General features: G+C 52.7%; 1 protein-coding gene across 6 annotated transcripts in view; it reads right to left on the reverse strand.

Annotated features, from left to right (window-relative positions):
* The window catches only part of LOC126577592 (supervillin), a 133,988-nt gene that overhangs the window by 86,134 nt on the left and 30,354 nt on the right, over nucleotides 1–17,500 (reverse strand). For 3 of the 6 annotated variants that reach the window (XM_050239336.1, XM_050239331.1, XM_050239337.1), the window contains exons 1-2: nucleotides 13,533–13,817; nucleotides 6,257–10,745 (exon numbers count right to left, since the gene is read on the reverse strand). In XM_050239336.1, the coding sequence (XP_050095293.1) occupies nucleotides 6,257–10,745; nucleotides 13,533–13,562 (4,519 nt within the window). In that variant the 5' untranslated portion in view covers nucleotides 13,563–13,817. Of the gene's footprint in view, nucleotides 1–6,256; nucleotides 10,746–12,997; nucleotides 13,118–13,532; nucleotides 13,818–17,500 lie in introns of those variants that run through there. The other 3 variants (XM_050239334.1, XM_050239333.1, XM_050239335.1) reach the window with 2 other exon arrangements.

Consider the following 17,500-nt stretch of genomic DNA (forward strand, 5'->3'; position numbering starts at 1 on the left):
CGGTTCGAGAGACAAACGCGAGAGAGCGTTTGACAACAAACCATTAGAGCGCGAAGGAGATTGCGGGGGCTCGTGGTTGCATCTTCAAGCGTGGAAAAGAGGCTGAGGCGGGGAGGACAGCCTACAGCTAGCCGAAGAATGGCGCCTCGGTATCTTTCTCTCTCTCTCTCTGGGAGAGCGTTCACTGTTGAACGGGATTATCTTCTTCTGGTGCGCGACCTGGAAAATGCGCTTCTTGGTTGGTGGCCACCGGCCCACCACCCCCCGGGGTGGGTAAGAAGAATAAGGAGAGCCCGTCCGTGGAACTACTGCACCAGTAACCTTGCCCGACGACGCTCCAGAACCATGACACACACGGTGTTCTTATCGGAAACAAAATGGAACACGCCACGGAGGCCACCATTTTTCTCCGCTTTTTTTCGCTTTGCTCCGTGGAAAATGAATTCCAGCTGAAGGCAAATAAACGCGGGATACGCGCTTATCGTATGGCTTTCGTTCAAAGGACACAACTGAAAAGCGAGGTTTCCCCCCGCGCAGTGGAACAACAAATCAGCTGGGAATCGGGAGAATCGTCCTCGGGACCATTTTTGTGGGATTCTGCTGTGTCACCCCTTTCTTTCGGGATGGCAAGGAATTCCCGCACGCACATTTAATACAGTAAAAATTATGATAAAATCCGCCGGAAACCGCGAAATGACGATAAAAAGAGGGAAGCACGCGCGGTCCGATTGTCCAAGCTTTAAGAAAAAACGCACAGACACACGTATTCGAACAGGAGTATAATTTAATTTAATTCTCGAAGGTGTTAAGGAAATTGCGGCTGGAGGTCAGGAGTCCAGGACCTCAGCACGGTTTGCACGGCAGACGGTGGCCACGGGTCCGCTCATCCCCAGCACGGCACTTGTTAAAGACTAAACAGGACTTTGCACGTGTTACCTTTAAACGTCTCCTAATTAATTTACCACCAAACTATTTAACTATTTTAAATTTTACCGCGAGAGCCGCGAGGTCGACCGTTTTGTACGAAAACTAAAACTGAAGTAAAAAAAATACAAAAAATAATGTTTTGGTCGGTTTGACACTTCGGCAGCAGACCGACCGGGGTTTGCACCACCCAGCTGAATGATAAAAGAGGCACTAAATCGATTCCAAATAGGGCTATGCGTACTCTCTTGGGTGTTAATCATAATAATCATACTTTTATCTTTTGTAATACTTTTACAACAGTACTGGGGACAGTACTCTGCATCGTAAAATCGGCTGCGAAATATCAAAGTGTGCTCATAAACGCACCTAGCTGCTTTCTTGTTTCGTTTAGTCGAACAACAATTTTCCAGCCCCCAGCCTCGACAGCACCAGACGAGCAGTGCAAACACTTGCATACTTTTAGCAGTTTCAAGACTACTCGAAAGTGAGAAAATTTCGGAGTTCCCCGCTCCTCTGCCTCCTCATCCTCCTCCTCCTTCACGTCCTTCCGCGGGCATGGAAAAAAGGCCCGTTTTTGACGATTTTTTGAACAGAAACTATTTTACTTAACTTATTCAAGTAAATGTCACATTAAACTACAACTTTTGAAGAATATTTGGTATTTTTTTGGGCAAGATTTATGAAAAACATCATCCATGGCATCAAATTTATGAAGGAACATCTTTTTATACATTTTCAGATGTTGTTGCTGTATATTAGCGATTTAATTCTTCAAAAATTAATTCCCAACCCTTATGCCACGCGGCTGGAAACCACGCGAGCATCCAGCACGAAGCAGGCCAACGATTGGCGATTTTCGTCGACCAGATTAATCTCAAGCGTGAGGCTGACACGCGGATAAATCAGCAAAACGGGCATGCTCAATCGGTAGGTAATGTCCTCGTTAGCGCTCACCGGGCACTGAGTATTCTGGAGCCAGTTGCAGGCGGCCGCACGGTCCGGCGGTAGCTCGAACGGTGCAGTCGCTCCCAAGGCCGTCGCGATGACTTCCGTGCGAAGAGTGGCCGCAGCAAATGGTGCCGTAAAATCCATGTCCATGACGGCATCCGATCCACGGACCAGATCGCACGGTGGCACGGTACAACCTTCAACGCGAACCTCCGTCGGGCGAGGTCGTCCATCGGAACAGGCACGAGTGGCCACGCCGGCCCCGCTTACCGTCACGGCCAGAACGGCAACCAGAACGAGCACCACCTTCAACGGAGCCATCGGAACAGCGAACTAGCGTCTTGCTGGACTAAAAGAAGCGTTCACGAAAGGATACGATTGCGGGGAATGAAATCATCGACAGCAATCGATTGGCTTTTATAGCAAACAGGCATCCCAGATTGGCCGCACCGGTTTCGTGGTCCCGTGAACAGGTGTTCCTTCCTTGGATGGGATCATAAATTGCCCCGATAAGCCATAGACGCCCCGGTATTCATGCGGATTTCACACGCGTCCAGATCGTTGCCCGATAATCGTTATCCATTCCCCCATAACAATAACATAAGACGTTGCGATCATAAATCAGGGGCAATGATTTCTGGCCTGCACCGGCCTTATTGCTCTTGGAAACAGTGGCAAATGTCGGATGATGTCTCTTCTTCCTGCGTCATGTTATGTACAGTTAAATAATCAATTCAAACAACAAAGAAAAACCAATCGAACAACGCAATAGAACGCACAAATCCTTCAAACAAACAATCTCGAAAGCAAATTACAGTGTAGGATTCACATTTTATTTCTACAGCGAATCAACAACAAAAAATAAAAGAAGGGGAACGGAATAGCGTCAAATAATACAATGCTATACTAAACACTACGTCTTCTCTATCTGCTGCGGTGCTGTCGTGTATCTGCTGCGGCTGAAACTGAAGCTACTCTCAATGTTACGGATTCTGGAAGAACGATCGTCGATCACCGATCAGCGGCAGCAACTCTACGCGAAGCACTACACACCACCCGGTAGCAAGCGGAAGAGGAATTTACAGATTTCTAAACAATTTTGATCGATATTTTGCTCTCAATGGTACCTCCTAGCTCTACTGCAGAGCTGCTGATGCGTCTGGATGATGCTATTAATAACCGATCGCCAGAACGATTTATGGACGTGATTGCGATTGAAATAGCTGCCTACATTCCCTGTTTTCTCTCTCCCTCTCTCTATCACTCTGTCTCGCCGGACCACGTGTCCCTGGTATGTTTCCGACCGAACAATGTCCGGATGTTTGGTCTAGACGATGTGGCTCTGTTCTCAGTCTCAGCGTTCTTCCTAGCAGATCGCTGCAACTCGTGCACTGTTCTCAAATGATTTTTTCCTTATCGAGCTGCTCTAATGCTGCCCTGGCTCACGTGTTTATATCGCTCTGTACAAATCACTCCCGCTCGCTTCCAAAAGAATCCTCAATATTTGTTAAAGATCTATCGGGATGAAAAAAAGAACACAATCCAGAGAAGGAAGAAAGAAACAGAAACATTTTTTTGAGTCGCAGCCGATGTTGATGGCAGCCGAAGAAGGCAAAGGACATCGCAGCGGTACGATGTTATAGTGTTCGGAAGGATCCACAGGAGCACTAAGAGCTAAGAGAGCGCGCGCCACTTTGCTATCGCGATAGATACACTACTATCAACTACTTATTAAGGCTAAGCGTTTACAAATCTGGAAGGCGTATGCGGCGTATGTTTAGGTGTGTTATACTCATCGTTATACGGTTCATGTTATGTATGTGTAAATATATAAATGGTTCGCTCATCTTTTAGGTTCTAAATCGTAACATTCTATAGTAGTAGAGCTAGAGATACGGCTTAAAACGATACTCAATAGAGTACTTTCCCTAGTGCTCCCAGCTGCGACAGACTGCGAAGGACATACGATAATCGATAACAAAATTCATTGGCACATGGTAACAGTCTCCAGAAACTCCTCCACCGTGGCTGCAGCGTGTGCAGAATAGGGGTGCGTGCGGGCGAAGGGAGGGAGTAAATTTCCTGAAAAAAATCCCTTCCCTCCAACGGAGCGCGGCCGAAAGGCTTTCTGGCCCCGCCGATCCGCCGAAACAACGAACAAACCGAAAGAAAAACTAAACTGGGGCTCCTATACACAGAGCTAACAAGCTGACAAGCACAACAAAAGGCACAGAGGGGTACAGTTTTCCGGTCCGAAGAGTGCCCTCTGGTCCCTCTACAACAGACAGAAGCAGAGATTCTGGAACGGACCAGTGGAGTCGCGATTCGCTTTCGATCCACCGCTACCACCGGGATGCGATCGCAGCTTGTTGGAGGACGAGCGTGGACTCTCTTCCTGCGTGTCCCGGTTGTCGATTGGCGTCGATGTCGATGCCGCTGTTTCTGTTGGGATCGGATGTAGCTGATCGTCTAGGTGATGCTGTTTCTCCTCCTTGGTACAGATACACGGTATCAGTGGTTGGCACCGCGTGTCAGGCTTCGGCAACGAGACGATGCTGCTGCTCTCGGTCGTACTGGGATGTAGATCCGTTTCTTCAACCACCGCTACCAGCAATCGGGGGGGGGGTGATAATAGGGGGAGGACACAGAAAGATGTAGATAACGACACAGTTCGACCGACCGCGTAACGAGGTTAGGGACATCAAGAGAAACAACAAAACAGGACGAATTGCGTGACATCGAGAACCGTGAGGTGTGAGGAGTGTGCCCAAATTGTTGACCACCATTAACAGTCGCCAGTTCCCAGTACCCCTTCCCTACCCCAAAAAAAGGGCAGCAGCTGAAGAAGAATTCAAAATCTCGTTCGTCGACACTTTCCTTGGATTGGTGGGTCGCACACACCAACGGTTGAAAGTAGATCGCAAGAGATTCGTTCTCCCTTCGCTGGCTACCTTTTTGGTCGGTTCTCCCTCATTCTTAAGAACAATTTTCTACCACGTGCCTTGGCAAAATGGAATGGTGGTCAGTGCAAGTCGGTCTCTGGTGCAAAATTGGTGTGTGACTTGCCAGCTGTCCAGAGTGCTCGTAGAGCGTGGAATGTGCACCCCATACTCTAACCCAACTAACCCTATCACTCTCTCTCTCTCTCTGTCTTTCATCCACCCGCTCGCTCTCTAGAGTACCATAAGTGCGAACAGTATAATGATGGCAATGATGATCGCAAACACATTAATGTAATCAATGTTACTATTAGCTAAGCCGTAAGTACATGCAAGAACGACATGCTGCGGTTGCACCAAGCTGCTGCTGCTGCTGCTGCTACTTTTGCTGTTGCCACTACTACTACTCTTGCGCTTCGTGACACCACCATCCATTCGACCCGTTGCGCTGGAACCGTCGTCTCTGCTCGTTGATCGCTTCTGTACCAACGCATCACGTGCTGCTTCCAGGCGGAGTCGCTCCGCCTCTAGTCGTTCCAGTTCCGCAAACGTTTCAACCTGCGGATCTTCGGTGTCACTCTCCTCAGTAGTGGACGCTTCCTGGACAGCGGACACGTCAACCTTCACCTCTTCTTCCTCTTCCTCATCTTCTGGCGTGCTAACATCTTCGATGAAAATCTCCGGTATCTGGAGCACCGACCGGAAGGGATAGTACCCGATCAACCCAGCCGCCGCCGCTGGTCCAATCTGCATCTCGTTCACAAACGTTGCCGGTTCCTTAGTGACCGCACCTTCACACCCGAAATCATTCAAGCTCACGTTGCCTGAATCCGTGGTCGTCGATTCACCGCCATCGGCTGGATTCGTTTCCTCCTCCAAGTCCTCGTGGATCGTATCGAGATTGTGAGGGAGCAGTGTCGTACTACTGCGCATCAGATAGAAGCTTTCGATCTGGGCCACTGGTTCCACCGGTTCTGCTTCATGCACCTCCTCCGTGTCGACGACGATCTGGTGTTTGGTGTCGATGGTGTCACTATCGTGCTGGGTGGTAGCGGTTGTGGTGTTTGGGTGTTGTTGGTTGGTAGTGACAGTGTTGTTACAAGCATTGATGCTATTAGTAGCGGAGCGACACGCAACACTCGCCACAACGGTGCTAGTGGTGGTGCTAGTAGTAGTACAGAGGGGTTTACGGGCCAGGTGTGAGATGCTGGGCACGGTCACGGAGAAGACCACACCATCGTCATCCCGGTTACCATCAGCAGCATCACCTCCATCATGCTCATCGGAGGTGATGATCGGTACTGATGGTGCGGAAGGGACGGCAACGACCTGGTTGGTCTTCTCCGGATCGCTGGGAGCTTTTGGGGATGGGAATTGCTTAGGGAGTTGGGTGGTTGCACACGACGACGACAAAAGCGGCACACCGGGGGTTGCTCCTTTACCTGGCGGCGATGGACTCTTGATGCCGAAGATCATGGCCAGTTCCTCCGATGAGTTGTACTGCGATTCCGTATCGGATGGGGTCAACCGGATCGAAGAGGACACCGGTGGTGACCGGGAGGAACTGGATCGTTTGTTGCGCTGTTCCGCAGCGATCACGCTCGGTTTCAAACACTCGACCGATGATACGCGCTGTTCCCGTACGATCGGACGTTCGATATCACCAAGATCCACCTGAGCACTGGCCGGTATCTTCTGGGGAACCGACGGGTTGCTGCTGTGGCCAGGAGCAGCACTCGACGCCGAACTCAGTTCCAGCTCGATGCCACACTCCTTCATGATCAGATCGATCTCCTCTTCCGTCGATTTCTTGTCCGTATCCGATTCGAACGGATTGATGCTCTCGACCAGATTATCGTAATCACGTTCGATCGAGGACTTTACCCGTTCATCGCCACCCGTTACGCCACCGTCCGAGGTCAGTGGATCCTCCAGTTCACTCAACTGTTCCTGGCATCGTTTGCTGAGCGCTTCGAAGCTACCGGCAGGAGTCAGTTGAGCGATCAGTCCTTCAACAGCACTAGGGATGCCCGTCTTCAGCTCACCGGTGGTGATCGGTTCCGGCGGTACATCAGCTGATTCCTCCACCTTCGATTCCACCACGATCGTCGGTTTATCGAGAATAACTCGTGCGATCATGGTCACTTCCGGCGCTACCTTGACCTCTTCCGGTTCCACCGAGGCTGCCTTAACCGTGCCAGTCTCCTCAATCACACCGCGTAGCATCTGCTCACAGTATTTGGCCGCTTCTGCCACCTGGTCGATCTCGTTCGAGTGCTTTTGCGACACCTTAGCGACAACTGGTGCCGCCGCTGGTCCAGCCACCGTTTTGTTCACAGGATTGCGACGATTCGGTTTCGTTTCCGGACTGGTACCGCTCGATACCGAGAGGGTTTCCTTGCGCAGTTCGGCCAAATCAGCGCCCAACTTCTCGCTCGTGTTTTGCGCCTCCAGTGCGATCGCATTCAGGATTTCCTCGAACTCGGCCTTATGCTTCGCACCAACGATCACCGGTTCCGTGCCAGAGCGTGGACGGGGTGTTGGTGTAACACTGGATGGTGGCTCACTGCCACTATCCAACGATCGTGGACTTTTCGGGGGACTTCCACTCGAGCTGGATTTGAGCGTTGAAGGAAGATTGAAGACGGCTCCCCGATTGCCACCCCTGTGGTCCTTTGGTGGTGATCCACTCTTGGCGCGTACCTCAGTGGTGCCGCTTGCCGGTTCCTTTTTCTGTTGGGTTTTCTCCGCCTTTCCAGGAGTGCTGTTGCTCGATTCACGGAGACTCTTGGCGTACAGTTCCAGCTTGTAGTAGTCCTCCAGATTACCACCGGAAGGTTTGGCCGCATCACGCTGGATCTGGGTGTAGAAAGTCGAACCCGAGTTCCGTTTTGTGGTGCGTGACTCTTCCGATCCGCTGCTCGAGTTACCGGACACTGGCACCGACGTGGTTGTCGCAGCAGATGGTGCCGGTTTCCTGTCCAAGCTGGCGTGCAGATCCTTATCCTTACGCAGCTGCCGGAATGCAAGATCATCCGCCACGAGGTCCGGCGATTGGCGGGGCACGAAGCGTGGTGTCTGCTGCTTGGACGGTGGCTGCACCGTCAGATAATCCGTCGTCGGAGGGGGTGGAATCGGTCCCACGGGAATACCGAACGGTGGCTGATTGTCCGCGGTCTTCAGCGAACTGTTCGCTCGCTTGATACTTCGGTAACTCAAATCATCCAACCGTAGGTCCGGTTCTGGTTTCGCACGATCATCCTCCGGATCCGGATCGTACCGGTAGGTGCGGGCACGATGACTGAACCCGGTCGGTGTCGGTAGATCCCGCTGCTCCGCACGCTCGAGTAGATCCTCGTCGCTCAGCTTGAGGCTTTTGTAGATCGCTTCCAGCTCACTGATCGCTTCCTCCAGGTTCGCTGACTTTCGCTTCCGTGCCAGTTCCTCCTCGGAGCAGGAGTTCCGTTTCGAAATCGTCCGCATCGGTGGTGTCGGTGCTGGAACCTCGCTGGCTGGCTTATCACCACCACCACCGTAACGCCGGTAGACGGTTTGCGATCCAGCGACCGTCTTGGCGACGTGTTCCTCGTACTTGTTGGTTGCTTTTTCAGGTGCCACCTCAGCACCGTTCAGGGGACGACTGGATGTCTTCACCTTCACCTCGTACATCTTCTCGTTCGGTGATCGAACAGTCGTCGCTTGGTTGGCATCGGCTTGCCGTAGATACAACCTTCCACTGACCACATTCTCATCACTCTGTTGCTGTTGCTGCTGTTTATCATCCAGTAAATGATCGAGCTCCCGAGTCAACTCCTGATTTCGACGATTCATAATCTCTAGCGCCCGGGAGGTGGACACAGAACGTGATGCGACGGCCGTTCCGGCCACACCAGGTCGCCGTTCCGTAGCTCTTCCACGACGATTTGCACCAGTACCAACGGTCGTGGCCACTGATCCTGCTGCAGCACTCTGTTCCTCTTCAATTCGGCGCCAGAAAGCGGAAGCGGATTGTTGGGGCGTTCGGGAACCACTGGCGCCGGTTCCGTTGACCGATTCGGAGCTATCCGCTCGAACGGATCGTGGGGTCGAACGTGCCGCGATACCGGACGGTGTTGTGGTGCCGCTGTACACCAGCGAGGACTCACTGCCCGTTGGTGGTGGCTGTGGTGATCGCTTTGGTTCGTACGGTTCGAAGGTACGATCCTGGATCTGGATCGGTTTGCGGGATCGTGGCGTTACATCCGTGACGTATCGATATTCGCCACCTGGTCGCTGTTGCTGGGTTGGAGGTGTCACTGGTAACGTTGCAGCGTGATGATAATGAGCCTGCTGCTGCTGTTGATGATGCTGATGATGATGATAGGCCACATTCGAGGGTGGTGTACTGGGTGGATGAACCACCGCTTGAGGTTGCTGTTGACGCGAGATGTAACGTTGCTTTTGCTGAGGTTGCTGCGTTTGCTGCTGCTGCTGCTGGTGATGATGGTGGTGGTGGTGCTGATGGAGCTGATGATGCTGATGGATCTCAGCAGGCTGTACCGAGGAAGCCCTCGGTGGAGTGACTGTGAAGCCAACACCAGCACCTACGCCGTGCATCGAAGGTGGCGGTGGCGTTCGCTGAACCATCGCCGATGCTCCACCAACCCACAGACGATCCTCGCTGTTGCATTTGCCATTCGATTGCCAGATATTTCCCCCGTTCGTTCCTTGCAGTTGATGGTAGCGATCGAAGGCGTACGATACCGGGCGTGCCTCGTTGGTGTGACCGATCGTTAGCCGGCGCTGTGGATCCCTCGGTGGAATCGGTGGCGGACTGCGGATCGCATCCCTCATCGAGCTCGCCTTACTCTGGATGTAGAAACTGTTCTCGTACGTCACTGTGTGCGGGTTTGGTGGTGACTGCGACGAGTAAGGGACCTGTTGCTGCTGCTGCAGTTGTAGCTGATGCGCATAGCTCGGTGATCCCGCGTACCGTAACTGATGGCCATGAACCCCGTGGACATTGGTGAGGCTCGCTGAATTGCGCAGATTCGGATGGGATCCTAGTGTCGCTGGACGGCGATAGGCAACATCAACCGACTGTATGCTGCCACCATGCGGTAACATACTGGGTGAAATCGGTTGCGTATGCCAACGATTCACCTGGCCAGGTGCCAGAGTCTGATGCTGGTGCTGTGGACTGTGGCCATCATCTCTTCCGGACATTCGCTTCAGATAGCGCTCCGTACGGGCCGTACGTGACTTGCGATGTGATCCGGCACTGTGATTACCGAGACTGTCGTCACTCCGGAAGCGTGACATCGAGGAGGATCGGTGTGATTCCTCGTCGCTCGATGATTGCCGTTCCTTCGAGTTTCTCCGGACGACTCCGGTCCCGCGCAGCTCCTTCCTGCCGGTGCGCCGATCAAGCGATCCATTGGCGGTGTATCGATCGATCGAATTGATGCTATCGCTCTCCCGGAACCCGTACTGATTGTGATGCTGCTGTGGCTGCTGCTGTTGCTGCTGATGATGATGATGCTGCTGATGTGGTAGCAGAATCTGCTGTTGGACTTGTTGCTGTTGCGGCGGCTGGTGAGGGCTGACGACGATGTGATCGAATCCAGCACCGACGATCCGGCTCGAGCGCTTCTTGCGCTTACCGTTCAGCGTTCCGTGACCCTTGACCGGCACGAAACCCGCCTTTCGGTCCTCCTCCGAGCTCGAGTCCGTATCGAGATCTTTCTTTTTCTTCCGGAACAGACTACCGAGCGACCACTTCTTGTCCTTGCTCTTGCTGTTCACTGTAACACGCTCCATTTCCTGCTGTTGCTTCTGTTGCTGGGGCTGTTGGGTCTGTTGCTGCTGTTGCTGGTGCTGTTGCTGCACATGAACTGTAGCGTCCTTCGGTAGCGGTAACTGGGGCCTCCACGGAGACGCAGTCTGGACAGTCTGCAAGGGAGAGACGAGAAGAAAAAAGATAAGTTGAGCAAAAAGTGCTATAGAAAAAAATCGCGGCAGGAATTTTCTTCGGGAAACTCTGGCCTCGGCCATACATTTTCGCCTGCATTCCAAGCGATCGCTCTAGCGCCTGCCTGCGATGCCGGTGAAAGCGCGGCGCGGCTCTAAAAATAGTCGTCTGTATACAATCCGCGCCGCTCCGGCTTATCGACCCTCGGGGTGGTTCATTCTGTTTTTTGCTCTCCACCCGGTCCCGGGCACCGACAGAGTCAACCTTTGGAACGGTTTACCCCGCACAGGTTGGCAGACCTCTTTCCCCCCTTTCACTGAATGTCGATATCCAGCGGGGGGGTTCGATTCGATTTTCATTCCTCACCGCCACCGCCGCTGTCGTCGTCGTTCGGTCGTTTTGCAAAGTAAGAGTCCGGTTGCCGCATTGCAGGTGGATTCCATGATCATTAGGTAACGGATTCAGAGCTTTTCCAGCCGAGGGAGGAAGGAAAAATGCTCTGTGGATAGTGTGTTTGTGGAAAACTGGGCGATCGAATCGATTTTTCTCGATCGATTTCCGTTTGCGAGCGAGCGAGCGATTGAACGAACGATCGGACACACCACGCGAGCACACATAGAGATCTTATTTTTGGGCAGCCACCGGAAGACGGGAGCCAGAGGTTTTTCAGTTGGAAAAACAGACAAAAGCAAGCAGCGCAATAACCCTTTTCTCAATCGCTCACGCAATCCTCTGTCGATTTCGATCAGCCAGTTGATCGAGGTGATCTAAGATCGGCCCTGATCTCGCTAGGATCGTTCGCGCACAGAGAATCTCCACATTTCTCCACCCGTACAAGCCCACATACACTCGCTGACGCACACGTAACCCATCTTAATCACCATTTTCGGCCGGTAAAAGAAGAAGCTCCGGAGGGAAAGCGAGCATCCGTGGCAGCGTGGTTGACAGCATGCCCCCCATTTGTAACTCCTGTCAACCGGGGGACAGGTTTATTATACAGCCCAGCGCGCCAGGATCACATCACAGTGCGAATCCGCAATTTACGCTTTTTTGGCAAACGGCCCAAGGACTGCCCCTCTGTCAGGCCAGACCAGGGCTAGCGGTATGCCTGGTATTACGAAATGTGTTCCTGGTTGTCCGACGATCTGGTCAGACTTTTAATGACGTGGTTTCGCTTTGGACGCAGTTTATGGGAGCTGGAAGATTGATTAGATCGTCTGTTTAAGCGAGCTGATCGCTGATCGCGATCATGTGACACTCGGCGTCACGACCGGATCGGTGAATAGTCATTCCATTTAGCAGCTCGATAATTTGGAGCAACATTTTTTTGGCACATTCGCTTAAAAAGCTTTGAGAGTCTATGTTTCCTTTTATGGAGAGCTAAGATGTGTTAACATATCTTAGAGCTGTAGAGCGAGGAAAGGTCTATAAGAGATGACCAAGGATCAATGATCTTTGCGCCCGCGTGTCTTAAGTAAAGTAATCCTTGGGCTGACAGCCGAAAAACCAGCTTAACGGTGGTGGTGGCAACAGCAGAACAGAAATTACTTGAATTGGTAATTGCTTAAATTGCTCTCGCAGCTACAGTGCTCAGCCGTTGACCTGCCTGGGGGTGTAGTGGCGAGGGGAGGTCAGTCAGTCAGAGCCACAGAGAGAGAGAGAGAGCAGTAATAACGGGGCCGATCAGTCAGTTCCTCCAGACGTGCGTTGGCCAAAAAAAAAAGCAGCGAATCTGCATCCACTGATCGTGACAGATCCCGGGGGGTCGTGCGCTCCGGATCTTCTGCTTCTCTCGTCGCCACGATAGGTCACTGTCACACCACTCGCCATTAGGGCGACTCAGCAGCAGCAACGGCAGCATCAGCATCACCATCAGTACGTTCTGCTCACGTCTCGCGGTTTCGCGTGGCCACCAAATAGCCCGTGCGAGAACGTGTCAATGTCAATGGCGTGAATTCATAATTATATACACGGGAAGCCAGGTCCAGCCACCCAGCACGGTCTTTTGGGGGGGGGGGGGGGGGGGGGGTTTGCGTTGGTGGAAAAGGGCCCCGTTAAGGACGGCACGGGCTGAACAGAGTCAGTTGACGCAACCCAAAACAGCACGAATCCGTAAACAATCCACTGCCAGCGAGTGCCAGAAGCGATGATGTACGACGACCACGATGATGATGGTGATGATGGTCTTCCCACAGTTTTCGCAACTCTTTTCTCGCACGAAGAATGCACTCACGGTGGCCATCGCACAGTCGAACACTTAGTCGGTCGAGCGGCGATCCGCAATCCACGCTCGCTGAATCATAGATCATCTATTGGACCTCTTTCTTGGGCCTGACTGTGACATCTTTTGCATGCTTCTTCACCACCACCACCACCACCACCACCACCACCACGGTGATGACCGTTGGAACCTTGAAAACACACGCGCGGACACGCTGCTGCTGACGCTGCCACCACACGATCGTCATCTATTTAGGGACGATTACGCGCGTGGGAATATCCGTTGGCGGATGGATGACACACGCCTTTGAGAGGGGGAGTGGTTTTTTGTGTCTGTGCAAAACTAGCCCCCCGAAAAACAGGACACGCCATTGCCGTGCTCTGTGCCGTGGCACCATTAGACGCTACTAATGGGACCTCTTCCCATTTGCGGATCGTTCGCATCCGGCTTTCGCCTTCGCCTTGTTTGGGGACAGCGAAGAATCACACGTCACACACTCGGGGCCCACACGCCATCCTTTCATCGCGGTTGCTACGATGAGCCTTACTTGAAGTAGAAATAGTCCTTGGTTCGACATCTCGGCTGACTGACTGACGGAACCGTTACACGAAAGTCGCACCGGTGCGGTTCTTTGTTGACCGCTTTCCTGCTGGCGCTGCCACTGTTGAAACTAATTACATTTGAACACACATTTCACCAACGTGCGTCGTGTGTTTCTATCGCAGCGGTAGCGGTTATCAGCTGCTGCTGCTGCTGATGTGAGATCGGTATCAGCATCTGTACACCGGCACCGCTAACGAACTGACGCTACAATCAACCACTACGAGCCGAAGTTTTGTTGAGTACTAAGGCATGTGGTGCTCGAGTCACGCTGCCCGTCCTGAGCCACAATCCGCGCAATAGCTGTGCGCGCGCACGCGTTCGAGATTCGAGCAGTTTGGTGCGTGGTCGTGTGATCTGACCACGCCACAGCACCGTCCCATGATCATGATCTCCACATCCAAGATACTAAGATCATATGCTCTGCTAAAGTGCGATTCGAGCAGATTAAGCGTTCGTAATCTCGTAAGATGGTGCGCCGCTAATGATGACCTAGGGCACGGACGCGACATTGACTAACGAGCACGACAACAACACAACAGCGGAAACAAACGAACAAGAATTTCATTTCTGAATGACTTCTGGTGGTCTGCGCGCTACAACAATGCGACATCAGCATCCCAGGAGGAGGAGAGAAAGGTGCTCCTCTCCTTCACTCGCTCGATCGTATTCGCTGCTTCTCGTATTTCACTGCTGGTCCTTTGGCATATGGTGTTGAGTGTATAGTAGTAGTAACCCGACATGATGATCATGATGCGCATGAGTTCCATTAAAAATAGAACAACAAAAAAAAAAGATGTGTTCGTGTGTTCAAGAGCAGCGCGTCGGTGGCCCTCGGCGTTAGAATGGAGCGAAAAAACCTTTTCTTAATGAAGAAGAACATGAAAAATGGGGGAAAAACACAACAACAAAAACTCTGGCGCGCGCGCTCGCCATCATCGGATCGGATGCTGCTAACCTGTCTGCTCTCCCCTCGCACCCTCCCCTGCCTGCCTGCCTGCCAAAAATAAGCCCGTTGGCCTGTCGTTTATTTACATTAAACGATTTTTTGGGGTGGTAAAAATAGCCAAATGGTGGCCGCCATCATGTCGTGTCTGTCGTCGTCGTGGTATCGAGCAGTTAGTGTGGTCGGTGGCGGAATCGACGCGCACACCACAAGATGGAGTGCAGCAGCACCAGTAGTAGCATCATCATCAGCAGAGGAAATTCTCGTCATGGTTCGCGTGGTTCGCGCGAACGATGTCATGTTTATTTTCCAACGCAAATCGGCCCTGCCGAACAGATGGTGGTGTCCAGGACCAGGAAGTTAACCCCCACCCTGGGAGGGGAGGAGTAAAATCTGCGAATCCCACCCACCATCGGGCGGCCATCGTCTTTGTGGCGAAGGAGGATCTAAGGAAGCGCAGCGCAGCGCACGTTCACTGTTCTAGATAAACCAAACCGTCACCGTCACCCCAGAGGGGACCCAGAGCAATAACAGAGCGAAGAAAAAGCGCGAGTTGTTTGTGGCTGTCATGCCGTTGGCATTCATCATGAACGGATGCGTTGCCACGGGAGGGGAAGACGTGTTAAAAGATAAACTCGGTCCTAGTAGACCTAGATGCGATGCTGGGCGGTGTTTACTCAGCCGGTTGGTTGGTTGGTTCGTTGGCCAGAGCCTACTATGCATCGCATGTGTGTCGATGTCCGAATTCGAGAACAACACCGGAACAACTCCAACTCCTCCTCGGGCAGAGCTCAGAATCACAGATGGCCCCCCCCAGGGAAAGCGGCCATTACTCAACCGGCGATGCGCGTTCCGAAGGTTTTGGTGTTCATAAAACTTCTCGAGAAGTCATGTAATCGAAATGCGAAAAGAGGGGTGGCCATCGTGGCGACCTAGTTCCTAGGCCGGGCCTAGATCTGTACCGAGCGATAGCAGGAGGAGAAGAATGTAGTTGATGCTGTTAATGGCCTGGACTGGTGTGCCAATGCACTCTGTGTGATGCAACGCACCAGCACCGGAGCTCAATCGTCCGCGATCCGCGACCACGAAGCAACGCACAGAGCTGGCCGATTGTTCTGGCCGTAGTGGGATTGTGAGGGCTGGGGCCGGGAGCGAGGAGTAAAAATAGCTTGAAAAGCGAAAGCAACCAACAACAGTGCTCCCCTCTGGTCAACTTCACCGGCGTTGGCGGCGATGATCTTGGGGTGGCTTCTGGCGAAATCCGCATTCCCGGCATCTCTCGCTTCTAGGCCTCTAATGATGCAGCGCAAACCGACGGGAACGTGCGGTGCCGTCCAACATCCTCCTCATTTACATCCGCCGGGGGGGGAACCAGGGAGTGGCTAGTGGAGCGAAGAGTTCACGGGCTGGAACTATTAAAGCCGAGACATTGATTAGAGCCACCGGTACCAGCATCAGTGTGCCCGTTGCAGCACTCGGAGGACAGAGGAAACTTTCACTCGATCCGCGGGAAGTTTGCAATTATTCTCCCGGGGGGCGATGATGCCGCTGGTGGTAAATGGTAGGTTGCGGGTGCCGCCGCCCTTTTGCGAGGCGCGAGTGTGCCCCTTGATGGCAACAGTCAGCCAGTCAGCACCCGAGGATTTCCGATGAGGGGTTATTAGTTCCTTCCCAAGTGTGTCAGGCATCAGGTGACGATGATGATGCCCGGCGTCAACGACGACGACGTTGATGTTCGATGGCAATGCGCTGGGATTAGCACTAATTCTCGAGACATTTGTCATGTGGGTGGGATGGAGAGGCCGCCGTGAAACTGTGCCAACTAATCGATACTTCCGACCGACTCTACTCTGTTCGCATCTTGTGGTCTCTAGCGGCGCACCACTTGAACGTTTTCACTACCGCGATCTGGCGATCTCGCGCGAACAAACGCGCGATGGCCACTGGGAAAAGGACGTGACCCTAATTTGCGGTTCAACCTCCGCCTTCCTTCCTTCTCTCTATTCCTCCCGCTCTCTTCAAGAGATGGAACACACAAGATACCGAACAGAAGTGCCTTCTCATCCATCACGGGTGGCCAGTCAACGCCACCTGCAGGCCCAGGCCGTGGCCCCGGAACAGCAGATGGGCAGCAAATACACTGCTCAGCAGATTGAGGAAGATCACCTTCTCTGCCTTTACTGATGCTGATGCTAACCTTCAAAAACTCGCCCTAAAGATGGCCGATCGTTGCAGATGGTTAGTTTGCAGTAACTAAGCGTTCTTGATTCGCTCATCTGCACCCGATCGATCAGATCGTTCAGATAGCTTCCCCTCCTCCTCCTCCTCCTATGGCTCTAGTCAGCGTCTTGCTATGGAGGCCAATAGAACACCCTGATCTGATTCGTTCATTGCTGGACGCAATGCCCGGAGTAAATTAAACGTCTGCACCTCGTGATGCGCGCTCCGCGAAGTCCAAAGTCCTCCTCAATCATCATCCATCATCAAGAGCCGCGGGAGAGGAGGGCGGACCCATAAATAGGCGCGCCTTGTACCGCGCGCTGGACGATGCGCTCGATGTTTACATGCGCAATGTTTTGCGTTTTGTGCAAATGCAACATATGATCAGGGGCGCGTGGAGTGACGGCTATGAGCCCCTGACCGCCGTGCTTGATGCCGACCGAGGGTGGTCTTTTTCTGAGAACTTTCCGTTGGTGTATTTTGACTTCTAAACCCCCAACGCATGGAGGGAGTCAACATTCTTCATGTTACACATGGCCAACGGTGGACGCACACAAATCTCGGTGCACACTGGCATAATTATGCGCAGACCCTTTGATCGTTAATCCTTCCTCCGCACGAAACCTATACTTTCCTCCATCTGCCCTTTGTCTCTTCTTCTCTCGCTGCATCACAGCATCTGTTCCAGGGACTTTTCAACTCTTTGCACTCATCAATTCTCTGGTCGATGAACGCGATGATCGCTCGCC

This window comes from Anopheles aquasalis, chromosome 3 (assembly GCF_943734665.1).
Source record: "Anopheles aquasalis chromosome 3, idAnoAquaMG_Q_19, whole genome shotgun sequence".
In the NCBI taxonomy this organism is placed as follows: domain Eukaryota; kingdom Metazoa; phylum Arthropoda; class Insecta; order Diptera; family Culicidae; genus Anopheles; species Anopheles aquasalis.